The sequence below is a fragment of the Erpetoichthys calabaricus genome, chromosome 1 (genome assembly GCF_900747795.2).
Source record: "Erpetoichthys calabaricus chromosome 1, fErpCal1.3, whole genome shotgun sequence".
Lineage (NCBI taxonomy): Eukaryota > Metazoa > Chordata > Cladistia > Polypteriformes > Polypteridae > Erpetoichthys > Erpetoichthys calabaricus.
The window spans coordinates 101,390,159-101,408,980 of record NC_041394.2 but is presented as its reverse complement, the minus strand read 5'-3'; the positions used below and the strand labels follow the sequence as shown (position 1 = coordinate 101,408,980).

General features: G+C 37.3%; 1 protein-coding gene across 2 annotated transcripts in view; it reads right to left on the bottom strand.

The window, feature by feature from the left end:
• LOC114653894 (centromere protein F-like) overlaps positions 1-18,822 on the bottom strand; it is a 71,147-nt gene that overhangs the window by 26,348 nt on the left and 25,977 nt on the right. For both annotated transcript variants that reach the window (XM_028804451.2, XM_051930441.1), the window contains exons 10-13: positions 17,826-17,948; positions 11,491-11,626; positions 7,311-9,823; positions 748-2,263 (exon numbers count right to left, since the gene is read on the bottom strand). In XM_028804451.2, coding sequence (XP_028660284.2) covers positions 748-2,263; positions 7,311-9,823; positions 11,491-11,626; positions 17,826-17,948 — 4,288 coding nt within the window. The remainder of the gene's footprint in view (positions 1-747; positions 2,264-7,310; positions 9,824-11,490; positions 11,627-17,825; positions 17,949-18,822) is intronic.

Sequence of the window (18,822 nt, the reverse complement as noted above, 5' to 3'; positions counted from 1 at the left end):
TTTCAAGAAGTGAGCATGCTAACCATGGGCAGGAACTTTAATTTCACTTGTACTTGCAGTCTTGTTATTTGGGGACCTACCAAAGCTGAGCAATGATTTACTTTGACCAGTAAATCCAAAGAGATTCATCTATGGATTGTTTTACTGCTACAGTCCAGTAAATCCATTTTCTAAATTTGCTTTATTGGGAGCCGGGTTGCGGGGAAGCTAGAGTCCATCTCAGCAAGCATATTTTTGGTCAATCTCACAAACACATTTAAGCTTGCTTGTGAGCAAGATGCTAAGATGCTTGAACTCTTCCACCGAAGAAAACTGCTACCGCAAATCTGCAGAATAAAAAATCCATAATTTTCCATTTAGATGTGCTAATTCTCATCCGACTCAACTGCAATTGTGACCACATGGTGAATATGACCATATGACAAGGTGATCCACATGGAGGAGAGGTTGACAATTAGCAAAATTGAGTAACACTGCTAGGCAATTGAACAAGATGAACATACCAACTATTGAACAATCCAGCCATGTAATCAAACAAGGTATTCAACAGGAGATATTCACAGTCACAGGAAAAAAACTCCACAGAATGAGAACATTTAGATTGTAGATTTGATATTAACAGATACACTCAAACACACTTCTTGGTACTCAACCTATGTTTATAGTTTATATTGGCTGCTGTCTTCCTATATTGTTAAAGAGAAAGGAACCTCTATAATATCAAAGAGTCCAGCATTTAACACTCACCATTGCCAGTGCCATTCTCCATCATCCGCAGCTCTTCTTCATGAAGTACCAGAGACTTAACCTCTTCAGGGCTTAACACTGAGCCATCATTTATTGTGCTTTGTTGTTCCATAACTTTTAGAGCAGAATCTGAGTAATCAGTATTCTGCGTGTTTTTCTCAGTTGTGGTGTTAATGACTTTGGCATTTTTCCAATGCTCCTCTGCAACATCAGTAACATTAACTGTAACATATTCCAACTGTGACTCTGGGGAGGCAAACTTAAGTTGCTTGTGCTCTGACTCTGGCTTGATACAATGTGTAGTTGTATCTTCTCTTTTGTTCATATGTTCACTAGAAGAACAGCTGAAATCATAGACATCCTCTTTGTTTATTTTGCACCTCTCTCCCATGGTGACTTTATCAACTACTTCAGGCTTGGAATCAAAATCTGGATTGGTTAGACATTCAATTGTTTTCTCTTTATCTAAACGCTGAATTTCAAATAAGGTCTGTTCAGCTATGAGTGGCTCAGTCTCTTGGCAATCACCTTTTATTGCTTTCAACTGGCATCCTAATACATTATTTATGTTGCTAATTTGGTCAGTTGCACCTCTAAATTCTATCATTTTATCACTGCCTGACACATATAGTTTATTGCTTACACTACCAGTTTCCCTAGCTTTTTCAGGGATATGGAAGGTTGTCATGACATTATGAACATCTTTGCTTTGCTCATCCAATGTAAAATTGCTATCTGTTCTAAGTGTGGTGATGGGATTCATTTGATTGTCTATAATAAGGTCCAGATCACGCAATTTTCTGATTTCCTCTGTGTAAATGTTTGTGCGAGTAACACACTCGGTGGCATTGTGTTTTGAAATGTCTGTTAAATGCTTACTAACATTTGTTTCACCCTCTAAGGGAATGTATAAATTACTCTGTCCCACTTTCAGATTATCACAGTTTTGCATGGTTTTGGTGTGATTAACTAAAGATGCTTCATTGTTCTTTTGGTTATGGCAGTGTAATAGTTGATCCATGTGTAAAGGTGAATGGCTGCCAGCAATATCATCTCTAAACTTGGTTTGACTATCCATTGTAGTTTTACTATCCATTACAAGCAGGAGTTTTCCATCAGAAATTTCAATGCCAGAGCTCACGCACTCATTTTTATCAGAAGTAATGTTGCATTTCTTTCTGTCATTCTTATCTTCTTTGCAGTGGATTATAGTATCTTTTGGTGTATTCTGTACTTGATGAGATGGAGGAGAATCCTTGGGTTTTTCCAAGTATGAAACAGTTTCTGCTACTTTAGCTCCAGTCCTTAATGATACAGCCTTGCCCATTGTACATGGAAGTGAGACTAATGCCTCATGAACCAAAACTATTGTGTCTTTGGCAGGTTGCACCAGCATATCACTACAAGATGAGGAGTCTGGATTTCCTAGAATTTGGCCTTTCCAAAGCTCCAGTTCATCTTTCAGTTTGTTCTTCTCTTCAGTGAGGTTAGAAACCAATTCATGCAATTCCTTCACCTGAGAAAAACAGAAAAAAAATATGACTGATCTAAGATGGTAAGATGTGCTACTCAAAAACAATAACACCTTATACATTTCTTAACATTACTTTAGCTTTGAAGAAATTTGTCTTATTTTGGTCAAAAAATAAAATACTTTAGCTTGGCAAATTTTAAAAATGTTTTGCTGCTCTCATTTAGCAAAATACTCAGTATATTGACAGATGTGATTTTATACATTGCTGTATATTTGCAGATGCTGTATATAAGCAGATACCTTAACTTAAAAAAATTTGACAAGACTGCACACAACTCACAAACACTGCAAAGAAAATGACATTATAGCCAAAAATCCACACACACACATTCAGTTGCTTGTGCACACACTCTGGCTTGATACAATATGTGGTTGTACTTGGGGAACACTTAATCATCACAGTCTAACACCAAGTAAATTAAGCTGCAGAGACAGCAATCTGTCAAGTTAGGAAGCATAAACAATTGTGAATTGTGACAACAGGTGCACTGGACAGGCAAAAGGTATGTGTGGTTTTGCAGGGGGTGACCACAGACAGTTGCTCTCCCCTTATCCTTCCTGACTGATTTTTCTCTAGGTTTGTGTTTTGCTAGTGTCCTTGTCACTACTGGCAGCATGAGGCAATAGCTGCAGCTAATTCAGGTTGGTAGTTCAGCTCCTCCAAAATGGCACATCCATAAGTGCCATTACAAGAAGGTTTGCTGTGTCTCCCAGCACAGTATCAAAACCAGGGAGGAGATACCAGGAGACTGGCCATTTCATGAGGATAGCTGGACAGGGCAGTAAAAGGGTATCAACATAGCAACAGGACTTGTATCTGGTCCTTTGTGCAAGGAGGAACAGGAAAAGCACTGGCAGAGCCCTACAAAATGATCTCCAGTTGGCTACTGGTGTGCAAGTTTCTGACCAAACTGTAAGAAGCTGGCTCCGTGAGGGTGGCACGAGGGCCTAACATTCTCTAGTGGTACATGTGCTCACAGCCCACCACCGAGAATCTCGATTGGCATTCTCCACAAAATGCACAATTGGCAGCTCTGCCACTGTCACCCCATTCTCTTCACAGATGAGAGCAGGTTCACAATGAGCACATCTCACAGATGTGAAACAGTCTGGAGATGCTGTGGTAAAAATTATGCAGCCTGCAATATCATCCAGCATGACAGTTTTGGCAGTGGGTCAGTGATGGTCTGGGGAGGCATACCTTGTAGGGTCACACAGACCTCCACATGCTAGGCAATGGTCTCCTGACTGCTGTTAGGTACAGGGATGAAATCCCCAGAGGCATTGTCAGACCTTACGTTGGTGCAGTGGGCCCGGAGTTCCCCCTGGTGCAGCCCAATGCCTGGCCTCATGTGGCCACAGTGAGTAGATAGTTCCTATATGACAAAGTCATTGATACCAATGACTGGCCTGCATGTTCCCCAGACCTGAATCCAATTTTTTTTGTCCAATTACTGTTGGTAATGTTGTTTTATGACCAAACTATTTTTAATAAACACATTGGGTTTTTTTTCCTTGCACCGCAAAGTAAGGTAAGGAATCACAGAGAGAAGTGCAGCTGCCACTTTATGCAAATGAAGGTAGCTAGCAGACGTGAAGGATGAAAGTTTCCTGAAGCTCAATATAGACATGCTTAGAAAGTTGCACCCTTGGGTACACACAGTACACCATTCTCTGTCACATCTTACCAATCCTTGCAAAAAAAATATATTTATACAAATTTGAAGGGTGTTGTTTCCTGTGGATTGTTGATTGGACTTATGTACAGTACATATAATGTACATGACAAAACACTTCAACGTTATTTTACTGCACAAAAAAAAGAGTTAAACATATCATTGGCCACTGTGAATCCAAAAATAAGTATGACGCCTGTGATAATTTTCTTGTGTTTTATAAATATGTTTTGTCAAATTGGTGCTTTATTTGTAGATTTGTTACTGAATTGCACACAGCAAACTTTTCCAATTGGCTGTGAAATTGAATACTGCAAAGGATCCAGTATGTGTGATTTTTTTTGCCTAACACCCATCGCTACTGGAATAACAACAATGCAGGTATTTTTTTTACTTCAATAAGATATGCATTACATTACTCGTTAATGTGGTCACCAATAATGCAGCCACCTGAACATTGGCCTCTGGAAATGTATTTTGTGGACATTTCTACCTGTGGTTGTTGAAAGCATGTGCAGGCTGATACAGCACAACAGACATGTGCAGACTACAAAATCCTTAACAGTAACCCAGTTATGGGTTTACTTGGCCACACCATCTGATTATTTGTGGAGAAATGCACCTCTGTTAATGAGGTTTCTGTGACAGTGCGGGTCATCTCCATGCGCCCACTCTTGTCTGGGAGCCCCTTAAACCTGACACCATTGATAACGTAACTGGGTGAGCTTGGCAGAGGAGGATAAAACACACACAAAGCAAAGAAATGGTGAAAAAGTGAACAGTGCTTTTAATAAGAAAATTCAAAACAAGTGTCCAAACAAATTGTGCACTGCTTCGAAAAAAATGTCAAATAAATAAATAATCCATTAAAATTAAATGGTGTTGGTGGAGGTAAAAACATTTCAATAAATAATCCATTAAAACAATGAGGTTAAAAACCAGAGACAGTCCATAAAAATAGTGAGCCCCAATGCTTCCCTTTAAACCTTGCATCTCCTCCCCTTATCCTGTCTGGACCTTGCTGAAGGAGGAGGCGCCCACAGACAGGTGCAGTCAACCTTCATATTGGGCTCCATTCCCTGCCACCCTTCCTTCAGCATATGCAGGGCAACCTGCTGAGCCCCACATGCCTCTCCTGCTGCTCACCTTTGGCCCTTGTGGAGAGACACCATCAATCGAGCTACTCCTACACCCCAGACAGCACTCAGTAGGAGTGCCCCTTTCATAACCTCCAGCTCCCATGGCCCTGAGGCTCACTCCCGACCACCTTCCTCACTCCGTAAGCTTGGGTACTCTCGCCCTCCATCTCTGCTTCTGCCTGTCTTCAATTTCCTTTTCAACCACATTCTTTTCTCGGTCACTGGCCAGACTGTTTTTCCCTTTAAAAAGTGGACTTGGTACAGATGCAACAATCAGCAGCTCCCGGTGCCAATTAGTGTCACTGGCAATCCTGCACCTTTGCAGTAAGTGCAGGGCTGTCCACTCCTGCATTACACATGGGAACCACACTATCACGCCCCTACACAAAGACGCGAGTGCGGTAATTATTTATTTAAAACGTCCATTTTCTGAGCCATGGACCCACTCTACCACAGTTTCTTAGAGGGCAATATCCCCATTTCTCTAAACAGAACAAGGGTTTATGTGGTATTTTAGAAATTAGGTTTCTGTGAGCAATCGGGTTATTTAAGCACATTTAAACATGCTAAGTAAAGGGCTGGTAACTTCAAGTCCTAGCTACAACAAAAGACAAACAGAGGCGTGCCTTGGTAAATTTAAATGGTTATTCAGCTCAGTAAAGAAATCTCTACAAACAGAACATACAGGAGCATGACATTGCAGTGCATATTAGTGGGCTGCTACTGTTATACCCTACCTCCCTCCCCATTTGAATATTAGTATAGCACAGTGCAATGACCACCCCTCACTCTAACGAAAGGCAAGAAGGAACAAGACACCGACTATGACAAGCAAGATGCCAAGTAACTGCCAGTTATTATTTTCCATTTTAAGCACTAGAAAAATGTACATAGCTGACAATAATTTCTTTTCAATTTTTTTTCTGTGTAATGCTTAAAATGTTTAATTCATTGTATGTCCCATGTAAATGTTCAGTTTATAAAAGTCAAAGTTGTATGTAGTAAGTTAAAGTAAACCCTGATTCAGTTTATATTGCATCTTAAGGCTTCAAAACTTTGTGATGGTATAAGATTACAGATCAAACCATTACACTCAATTCTGATTTAAGCAACTTTTTTTACAGGAAGAGCTACAGGGTGAAATATTCATACCCCAAATTCACACTATTCCTACTGTTCCTTTTTGAATTCAAAATAATATAATTTCCTATGAAGCTATATTTTTCCAATGACCATCAAGAAAAGCCAAGGCCTGTCACTAGAAAAAGCAAGAACTGACCTAGAGCACAAATGTTTACTCCTGGGCAATTGTATATAGCATGTTGCAGCAGTCCAAAAAAATAAAATATTGTATATAGAAAAGTACTCCATTGGTTACATAGTACATCTGATACATCCAGTAAGCAGGAATAATGCCCATTATCTTAGGAAATTTCCTGGATGAAGCCATGTAAAATAGCTAGTTATATTAATGATATTATCATTCTTGGAGAACATTAAAATAAATATATTATTCTAGAGGAATTTCACTGCTCATTATATAAGTGTAGCCCATATTTTCCTAAAAGGTAGTAAATTATTTAATTTACTACTTTATGCTGAACTATCCTAAACTAATCCAGTTGTAACAGCTCAACTTGCCACAAATGTTTTCTTTCTAAGATCAGACTTTTACATTTACTTTAAGAACGACTACCAAGAAAGCACAGCAACCATATGTTTAATATGTCCAAAAATATAACAGATATGACTCCCAATCCCATTAACCAGGCACATAAAACTACATGAAAGGAAAGAAGAGCAACAAAAAAAAAAGAATCATAGAATTAAGAAGTGATAGTGGTGTCAAACATATCACTGCAGAATCACACCTGTTTGTGCAGTTTTCTCTTGGTATTATAGATTCTTATAACATCACTGAGCTAAGTAACTTAGGTTTACTTGTGACTGTTGGCATGCAGGTGTGTTTTTGTCAAAAGTTTGGTTTCACCTGCATATCCCACAATTAGCACTCTCTTCTGAGCCATTAAAAGAGAAAAGGCACCATTAGGATGCAAAGGAACAATGGGTGTAATGGGAGAGAAAGAGGAATTTCAAATATGAAAGAAAGAGATTAAGCCATTGGGCACACATTGGAAAGAACACGTATACAGGGCCAGAACAGGTATAAAAATATTCCAGTGAAACAAAAAGGAAAAAAGTAAGTTGGCTTACCTGATTTAATACAATAGATGTCACTTTCTCCTTTGTTTGTTGAACTGGTGTTGTATAATCTTCTAGTGTGCCCTGCAGCTCAGACAGCTCATCGTCCAGATTTTTATTAATGAACTCCTGTACCATTCTTTGCAAATTTCTAGTGATGCCCTTTTGCTGGTCTCCTCCCTCTCTGCAGGATTTCAAAATATGGGCCATTTCTTTAATAAACATATATTTCCAAGTTTGAGCATCCTCAATCTCCTTTATCATCCCTTGAACTTTATCACTCTGCTCCTGTAGTGCCTTATTACTCTGCTCAAGTGCAAGTTTCAAGCTTTTATATTCTGATGGAAACTGGGAATAAGAATCCACAGTTTGTACAACTTGCTGGCTCCCACTGTCTCTGTTTTCTTGAGGATAAGAGACAATATTCGGCAGGTCCAAATCCTCAGTCACAGGAATGCATGTATATCTTTGCTCACTGATCTCATCTATTTTACACCCTATAGTCTTTTCACAGGATTCAGAACTAACTGACAAAAGAGAAGTGTAATTCTCCTCATTGTTAATGACCATCTGAAAATTATTTAAAGGAGGAAATGTGTTTTTCTTCTGTTTATTGCTATCCTGACTTTGGCTTAGTTCTCTCTGCTGCTTTTCTAAAACTGTAGTTAAGACCTCAGTAGTACCCAGTGTTTTACCGTTTACAAAATCTGTTTCTACAACTCCTGAGACCATTCTATTTGGATAGTCTTCTGTAATAATTTGTTTTCTGCTTACTTTATCTCTCACTGTAGCATTACCTGTAATACTGAAAGGTATCTTCTCTTCCTCATCACTACAAGATATGCTGGCTGTTGTAAACCATGTGTCTCTTTCACAAAAAATAGCTTCCATTTTTTCTAGTGGTGTTTGCTGTTTGTTAGTTAACGGCTCTTCTATCTCACTTTTACCCTTACTGACTTTTTCAAATTTATTTCTGCTCTCAAGGTGTTGTGGTATCCCTTCAATTTTCTTGTCTAAAGAGACATGCAAGCATAGTTTAGCACTGAGCACATTATTTTCATCTTGCAGTATTGACACCTTTTGCTTGGCCACCTGTAATTCTTGGCTAAGTTGCTCAACAGCATTGTCCTTTTCCTCCAAATTAGCCAACAAATTCTCAATGTTTTGGCTTTGGGTTTCAAAAGCTAAAGTTAGCTGAGACGTCTCTCTGTTTATTTTAGACTGGAGATTGTCAAATTTGCTTTGGGCCTCAAGTGTCTTTTTCTCTGCTTGGTCTTTCTCCCATACTAGTTCTCTGCATTTTCTGTGCAGTTGTTCCATGTCTAGATCCAGCTGTAACAGATTAGTCATCCCATCTGTTGGTGATGTTTGAACATCTTTAGACTCTTTGATAGTTTTTAATAAAGCAAACTTGTCCACGTTATGTATTAAAGTTTCCATTTCATGCAATTTTGACTTAAGATCTTCTAGTTCCTTGTCTCTTGCCTTCATTAATGCCTCTTTAGAGCTTAGAATTTCCTGCAGTTCTTTAATGATTGTAGTATTATTATCATCTGTTGAAAATGATTCATTTAATTCAGACTCTACAAGGTGAGAACTGCTAATATTATTATTACAGTTATTATTATTAACAGACACAATTAAGCTAGCTTCTTTGTTTACAGCACAACACTGCTCCACTTGCTTTATTTTTTCACTTTGTTTCAAATCTTTGAATTCTGTGTTTTCATTTACAGTGTCCTGTTCCTTCAAATATAATAAAGCACATTTTTGTTTCTGAAATGCTTCAGAAGTGTCTTTATGATCTAATGCATCATCAGACTGCATTATCTCTTTTTCTAAATCTCTTGAATCCCTTGGTAAATTTAACTGAGCTTCTAGAGAAGCATGAACACCTTTCAGATTAACTACTTCCGCTCTTTTGACCTCCAGCTCTTTTTCTAAACAGTCTACTCTTTCTTTAAATGTATCTTTTGCTTTCTGAAGTTTGTCAATTTCTATAGAATGTTTTTTAGCAGTTTGCTTCAGCTTTGCATGGTAGTCTCTTGCAGCCTTTCTTTGAATATTTAACTCCTCCAGCCTTTGATCCAGTTCTATCTGAGATTCTTTCAAATCAGATTTCAGTCTTTTGATTTCTCTTTCCAAAGTATCAGGAGTTTTTACAGTTAAATCATCAGAGGTAAAGGAAGAATTTCCATTTTCGTCATCTTGGGAAACAGGATAACTTTCTTCACTTTGTTCAGTTTTACTCTCGTGAAACTCTTGAAAACCAAGTGTCATTCTCTGTTGCTCTGAAATTTCAGAATCCATTCCCTCACCCGGCTCTCTTTTGTTAAAAGATGATATGGAGTGCTCTTCTATATTCCCACAAGACATGGATATTATTTTTACCTCTTCTTTCTTCAAGGTATCTTTTCTCTTATTTTGAGTTTGATGTTTTTCTTTCAACACTATTCTTGGACTGTAGCTTTCACCTGTTGGGCTGGCCCTTATGGATACAGGAGACGTGTAGCCTAAATATTTGGCTGCATTCAAAACAGAATCACATACAATAAATTATCAATTTTACATCACATAATTATCAATTAAATATCAACTAAAAATCAGATCATTCTGAAAAAAACAACTATTTCTTGCAGCAGAAAGAAACCAAACCTAACATTGTCACACCGACTTAATCTAGTTCAGAGTTCTGGAGGCCCGAGCATTTCTTGCACTCATGGACAAGATACCACTTCGTTACCAAGGTGATTCATGTACACAATCACTACAATTATCTAATTTACATGTCTATAGAATGAAGAAGGAAAATAGGTACCCAGACAGTGGAAGAATGTGCAAATTTAGTTTAGACATAGTTAGAAGAGCTGTCATTAAAGTAACACCCCAAAAAATGTTATTTTGTATGTTACTACAAACTACATGGAGTAAGTGACAGATGAAAAATTCTTTTAATATCATGTTTCATGCAGAATGGAGATAAGAAAGTCTTGCTATAAAAGGCCAGAGAACAGCAAAGAATTTCAAAAAGTCCATAATCCATATGTTGAGTTATCCAGTCGTATACTCACAACATCCCAAACATTTATATTTTTACTAAAATATTGTTAAATAAATCACTTCCAGAAAATGCTCCCAGAAATTAAAATTGAGTGTACTCAGATGTGGCTGAGATTTTGAATTGAAATACTGAATCCCTGACTCATTCATTGGTAAAAAGTCTAGCCCAGTAACAGCTTGTGCATTGGCTAACATTTTGTTTCACAGGATATTTACAAAACACATGCACTGAAAAACATGTTCAATTAAAGATTACAGGAAAGTGAGTGAAAATGTTATCTGGAAGACAATATGCCTAGTCTCTGTGCATATTCAAGATATTGAATCAACTGTGTGTTTTCACACATGGACACTAAGTAATCCTGAAGTACCCCAGTTATAGACATAAATGTAAATGTAATGGCGGGAGTGCTTTCCATTTTCATTCATATGAGCATATTTTATTTAACAATATTTTAGCAAAAATGCATGTGTTTAGAATGTTGTGAGCATATAACTGGATGATGTGATGTGTGGATTATGAGACATGAGTAACACAAGATTATTTTCATGGACTTTTTAAAATTATTGGGTCTTGGTCAAGTTATAAAAAAATATCTGCTTTCAGCATTTTGTTTTCTTGGAAATTACAATGTACAAATACATAATAATTTTCAGATTTTCCTTCCACTGAAATTTCCACAGGTGTTATTAAAATATTTTTGCTTATACTGTATAACACTTCTAATAATATTTGTAACCATAAACAACCTTAAAAATGCTTTTCATTGAAAAGAAATCTACTGGGAAACAAATTGGACCAAACACAACAATCTGAGGCAAGGAACTGTAGTGTACCATTCTGGTAAACAGTGTTGAAAACTAAATGCCTAACATATAATTATTTGCTATGGCTCTGCTGCTAAGCATTTCTACCAAGTATTTAATTTATTTTTAATATTATGATTAATTACTTGTGTATTTCTGTTACTCAAATGGTCAAATAATTTCAGACAGTAATAACACCCAGTTTAACACAACACAATGTTAACAGTTTAAAGTTAACAGTTTTAGTTAGCCTGAACAGTTCCTTTATGTAAACTGCTAAGATTACTGGCTATCCATTTTAATATTTTTGCTTTAAATTACTTGCCTTGTAAGTCCTCAGAGCTATTCTTCCTCTCTAACAATTCCTGGTTTACTGTCTTTATGTGTTCTTCCATTTGCTGCACCTTTCTGAGGCTCTGCTCGAGATTAACAGTCAACTGTTCTTTATGTTGTAGTAAATCCTGCACCACAGAAAGGAATAAAACAGAACAGAATAAAGTCTTTTTTTATTAAGACACCAATTCAAAATTTCACCTGCAAGAGCTCTGAAATTTTTTATTCAAACCCTAAGTCATTATACAAGATATTAATTACTACTGTTCAAATTTTTTCAGTATCTTTAAAAAGGGAAATTTTTCAAGGTCCATTTTTGCACAGAAAGGGGCACATGAAAATATTATGCAAGAAATCTGAGTTAATATTGTATATGTAGTAAGCAATTACATTTCAGATAGACAAAGGTATGTATTTAATTCAAGCTGTTATTTTACTGATACAGTGGAACCTCAGGTCATGAACGTCTCGGACTACGAAGAAATCGGGTTACGACCAAAAAAGTTTGCCAAACTTTTGCATCTGTTCACGACCACACACTCAGGTGACGAACAAGCCAGTTTCCCTTCCGGTTTGTACGCGCCGATGATTTCCGCACGTGTTCGTCTCTTCCTGTGTGGTGCGAGAGAGAGAGACAGAGAGCTGGCTGCGTAAGGCCGAGAAGGCAGTTAAAGAATGCACCGGGCTCGTTTTTAAAGAAACTGAATCGAGTATTGTTTCAACCTCGTTGTATTTAATGAAGACTTTTTTCTATTGGATTTTAACCTCCACTTCACTTCTGTTTACAGCGATCTTTCATGGTTGTTTATTAAATTATGGATTTTTCAAATGTTCATGTTTTCCCTGTGCTTAAAACTCATTAAAAAAAAATGTTTACAGTGAGCGGTTTGTAAGGCTATAGTGTGAATTCTTGCAATGTTACTTTTCTCTGTTCAAGGTTTTCTCAGTGTTATTCAATGTTTTTACATTTAGTTTACTATTACGCTGTGCATTCTATCTATACTAATTAATAAAAGGCAAAGCCCTCACTGACTCACTGACTGACTGACTGACTGACTCATCACTAATTCTGCAACTTCCCGTGTAGGTGGAAGGCTAAAATTTGGCAGGCTGATTCCTTACAGCTTACTTACAAAAGTTAGGCAGGTTTCATTTCGAAATTCAACACGTAATGGTCATAACTGGAACCTCTTTTTTCACAATATACTGTAATGGACGGCAGCTCAATGGCCGTGGGAGGAGGAGTTGAGTGTCATGTCATCACGCCTCCCACGTAATCACGTGAAAAGACTGTGAACGCAGTAGGGACAAATGAAGGAGGAGCCGCAAACAGCAAAGAACAAAAAATTCATTAAACAATTGAGAAGGGAGCGAAACAATAAGAAGGGAGCAAGTGAAGCATACAAGCATGTTCATAAGGGAAACAAAGCACAGTGTAAAACGTAAGTTTAATTTAAGTTTATAGAAACGCTCCCGCTGCGGATTGCAATAACATATTCGCGAGATAAAAGTTTAATGAGAAGACACGAGGTATAAACGAACCACACGCCATAGCGCAACGTTAGGGGCAACAGTTTCAACCATTCTATGATCTGCTTCTCGCAACTGAAAGATGGCACATGGCGGATGTTAGCCGACTTGCTGACTGCAACGTTAGGGGCTTCAACTCTGCCGCTGACGATAGAGATTCGATTCCCGAGAGGGGATGCAGTGAGTGTGTATGCCTGATGAGCCCAGAATTAGGGAGAAACACGTGTCGCATACTCTTTGCATTATTTGAAAGTAAACTATTACAACCATTCTATGATCAGCTTCTGGGAACAGAAAGAGGGCACGTGGCGGATGTAAGGCGACTTCCTGACCAACCACAAGCGTAACCTGGCAGGTAACCATCCATACAGTCAGATTGTGATTCAGAAAACGAATGCCATGAAAGTAATTACCACGATCTACATACTGTCAAATAAACGAAACACACGCCGTAGCGCGACAGCTGTGAAAAGCGAGGTTCACAAAAAAACAGGTCCTTAACAAATTGTTATTGGTATATTTTCGATCCGTTTAAAAAGGTTTTATTTTCTTCTTAAAAAATTAAAAGCAGTACTTCGCCGCAACGAAGCGCGAGAATTTGGCTATATATATCTGCTTCTCACAATTAAAAGAGGGCACGTGGCGGATTTTAGACGACTTCATGACCAAACATAAGTGTTACCTGCCAGGTAGGGTTACCACTTTTAATACAAAAAAATAAGGGACACATACTGCAGCGGGTGCCACATCCCAGTGCCAACAGTTTGCAGACTCTACTTAAAAGACCCGCCCCCTTCACTGGACAGTTAAAAAGACCAATCAAACTAACGATGACATCAAGTATTACCCAATCAAAAGTAGGAAAGGAGGCATCTTCATAAAATGCGTGTGGGATGATTTGCATGAGACGCTGCTTTAAAAAAAATGATAAAAAAAATACGGGACAAATCCTGTCCCGTATTGATTCAAAACGGGACGCGCAATTTCATTCTCAAATACGGGACGATTCCTTATTTTAAAGGACGGGTGGCAACCCTACAGTGCCAGGTAACCACCCATACAATCAGACTGTGATTCAGACTAGGAATGCAATGAATGTAATTACCCCGATCTACATACAAGGCGAAAGTCTTGCAACATTCACAGATGATGGTTTGGGATAAGTACACCATAGAACATAAAAGAGCTTATGAAGCCTTGAACCGAAAAAAGCAAGATCTCAGAGATCGTAAAAAAAAAATAGGAGGTAATGTCGTTTTACTCGCTGTAGATTTTAGTCAAACATTACCAGTTATTTCACGAGGGAGACCAGCAGATAAACTCAACGCGTGTTTAAAATCCATGCTTCTCCCACGCTCGGTTATATGTCGCGTGTTCTCGGGTAGGTGCACCAAAAAATGTATACATTTAAGCATGTAATGGGCAAACAAAAAATGAGGTATACCCGAAGGCACTGCAGTAGTACTTAATGTAACTTTACTTCTTAAATGTTAATGTTTTACTGTTTAATAATTTATACGCTTCTTATATGTTGTTCAAATTGTTTTATCAAAATACCAGTGACAGCGCAATGCACGATAACATGGAGTGAATACACCATACGCATCCGCCCACGGCCGCCCTGGTGTGCGCAGATAGTTGATTCTACAATAAAATAAAATAAAGATAAAAAGAGTAATACAATCATCACCCATAAAGCGGATAGTAGACGTGACGTACTATATGTGTACCAGATTTCAAGTCAATAGGTGAAACGGTTTGCGAGCTACAGGTGATTTAAAATCCTGGACAGACAAACGAATAGCCACGGTAGCAAATTATAGAAGAAGATTTTACTGTTTAATAATTTATATTTATATGAAATGTGCTTCTTATATATTACTTCATATTCTCATATGATAATGATGTTAATGTTGTTTATATTGATTTCTATATTATTGAAACTGCATGTATGTGTGTATATGTATATATATATATATATATATATATATATATATATATATATACACAGTATGTGTGTATACATATATGTGTATATATATATATATATATATATATATATATATATATATATATAATATATGTGTTTGTGTGTATATATAAATATATATATATATATATATATAAATATAAATATATATATATATATATATATATATATATATATATATAGATATATATATATATACTAGCAAAATACCCGCGCTTCGCAGCGGATAAGTAGTGTGTTAAAGAGGTTATGAAAAAGTAAAGGAAACATTTTAAAAATAACGTAACATGATTGTCAATGTAATTGTGTTGTCATTGTTATGAGTGTTGCTGTCGTATATATATATATACATATACACATACACATATATTATATGACAGCAACACTCATAACAATAACAACACAATTACATTGACAATCATGTTACGTTATTTTTAAAATGTTTCCTTTACTTTTTCATAACCTCTTTAACACACTACTTATCCGCTGCGAAGCGCGGGTATTTTGCTAATATATATATGTATATATATATATATATATATATAGATATGTAGATATGTATATACTGCGGTGGGTTGGCACCCTGCCCGGGATTAGTTCCTGCCTTGTGCCCTGTGTTGGCTGGGATTGGCTCCAGCAGACCCCCGTGACCCTGTGTTCGGATTCAGCGGGTTGGAAAATGGATGGATGGATGGATATTTATGTGTGTGTGTGTGTATGTTATATATATAAAAGACCAACACTTATAGCAATGACAACACAATTACATTGACAATCATGTTACGTTATTTTTAAAATGTTTCCTTTTCTTTTTCATAACCTCTTTAACACACTACTTCTCCGCTGCGAAGCGCGGGTATTTTGCTATTTATCTATATATATATATATAAAGGAGAGTTGGGATCCGAGAGACTGTGCTTGTGGAGGGATGGAGAGTTAAGGCGGGTGTTGGACTCACGTGATCATCTCCCCTCCCATTCACCTCATTTCATTCACTTCATTTCGCTCCGAGCTGAGCTCCGCAGCTGGCGCGGTCTTGCTGTTCTTGATTTGCTTTTCACATGGCCAACTATACGTTGCATGCTCAAGAGTAAGCTCAGCGCACAACTTGGTCATATTACAACCGGAGGGGCGAACTGACAACATAGTATACAAAGAGATCCTTAACAAATAATTATTGGTATAATTTCCCTCAGTTTATTATTTAAAATTTTAAAGCAGTACTTCGCCGCTGCGAAGCGCGGGTATTTTACTATATATATATATATATATATATATATATATATATATATATATATAGAGAGAGAGATAGAAGGATAGATAGATGTGCAATTAAACGTGTGCATTTACGGGGTGATTTCTCAGGCTTAAAGCTCGAAGTGATCACTCGAGTGAAGGCAGCTTCACAAAAAAAACAGTTCCTTAACAAACTGTTATTGGTATATTTTACCACAATTTTAAAAGGTTTTCTTTTCTTCTTAATAAAAATTTAAAAGCAGAACTTCGCCGGTGCGAACCGCGGGGATTTGAGCGACTGACGCATACAGACATATTCATGAGTGCAGGTACTTCGGAAAGAAAGCACCGTGTAAACCTAAAGTTTAAATTAAGTTCATAGACCTACAAAAGGTTGCCATTGATTTCAGGCAAGATTGCTTTTCTCCTGTACAACTATACGTTGCATTCTCAAGAGTGTGCTTGCACGGCTTGGTCATATTACAACCAGAGTGCTGAACTGACAACGTGATATACAAACAGAACAATCGTAAAAACAGGATTAAATAAAAAGGCTGCTTCCGTTGGCAAAGCAACGAAAAAGGAAGACCTTATATGACGTTCGTTTATAAAACAGCGGAGAGGCTGTGTGAAGTCAGCTTCACAAAAAACAGATCCTTAACAAATTGTTATTGGTAGATTTTCACTCAATTTAAAAAGGTTTTCTTCTTAATAAAAATTTAAAAGCAGTACTTCGCCGCTGCAAAGCACGGGGATGTATAGATAGATAGATAGATAGATAGATAGATAGATAGATAGATAGATAGATAGATAGAGATATGTGTATGTATGTAGATATGTATATATGTATGTGTATATATATGTTGATATATGTATATACTGTATATGTGGATGTGTATATGTATATATATATATGTATATATGTAGATATGTGTATATGTAGATATGTATATATAAGTATATATGTTTATGTATATATATGTTTACATAACCTCTTTAACACACTACTTCTCCGCTGCGAAGCGCGGGTATTTTGCTAGTGGTATATAATTGAACTATTTTTGTGCTTAAAAATCTTTAAAAAAATACATTTACATACAGTTCGTACGATCTGGAACGGATTCATTGTATTTACATACAATCCTATGGAGGAAATTACTTCGGGTCACGACCAAATCGGGTTACGACCAGAGTTTTGGAATGAATTACGGTCGTGACCCGAGGTTCCACTGTACAGTGTATCACGGATTGACCTTTTAAATTTCCACTTTTATTTATGAACATAGGCAAAGCATTGATAAATCAATTAACCTGTCAATGTGCTTATGCTATACTCAAGTTGACACTATCTTTTTCATAGCAGTCAAAGTAAAAAATTGCATTTTCATCAACTAGAAAAATGTTTGAAGCTGTGTTTTTGCTAAGAAGGACATGCACAGATATATGGCAAGATACAGTACCATATCTGAACTACAAAACTCGATACTAGTATTTGATCCAAATAGGACAGCAGTATATACTGTAAAATAGTAATCATTAGTTTAAAGGAAGTGCTATTTAAAAATACACACCGTGAGCTTAATCTGAAGGTCTGCTTCTGCCTTCTGACTGGACTGTAGCTCCTTTTCCGTCCACTGCAATTTACTTTGTGCAGCTTCCAAGTCTTTTTCTGCACACTGCTTTTGCAGCAAGATCTGATCAGAAAACAAACATGCAAATAAAAAAGAATGACAAAAGCAGTATTTTATTGCTAAAAATAGTTCTTTAAAAAGAAGTTTCTAGTATGTGACTTTTTTTTTTTATCTTCCTCAGACTTTAAACGAATGGATTCTCATTGTTTATACTAGTTGTATTATCTATCTAAGATGAGCTGAAATCTAAGTAATCAATGTAAACCTTAGCATTAACATTTGCAGTGCACCAAGCAATGGATATGTCTCTATTATATGCCATTTGGTACGGGATTCATAAAAGCAGTGCTAATGTTTGTGATGTGCAATCTGTTGGAAAGACAAATGCAATGCATTTTATTACTAAAAATGTTTGTGAAAAAATGTTTGTGATGTACCCTCTTTTGGAATGACAAAGACATAGCAACTGGACAGACATGTATCCTTTTATTACGGTGGATCGTATAAATCCTGACCTTAATTCCTATGATTTATAGTAACTGGGTGCATTATATCAGAACTATAATGATCTGTAGGGTAATCTAGATTACTAAAATGATTTTGAAACATATAATAGATACATTTACTCAGATAGGGCGGCACGGTGGCGCAGTGGGTAGCGCTGCTGCCTCGCAGTTGGGAGATCTGGGGACCTGGGTTCGATTCCCGGGTCCTCCCTGCGTGGAGTTTGCATGTTCTCCCCGTGTCTGCGTGGGTTTCCTCCGGGCGCCCCGGTTTCCTCCCACATTCCAAAGACATGCAGGTTGGTTGGATTGGTGATTCTAAATTGGCCCTAGTGTGTGCTTGGTGTGTGGGTGTGTTTGTGTGTGTCCTGCGGTGGGTTGGCACCCTGCCCAGGATTGTTTCCTGCCTTGTGCCCTGTGTTGGCTGGGATTGG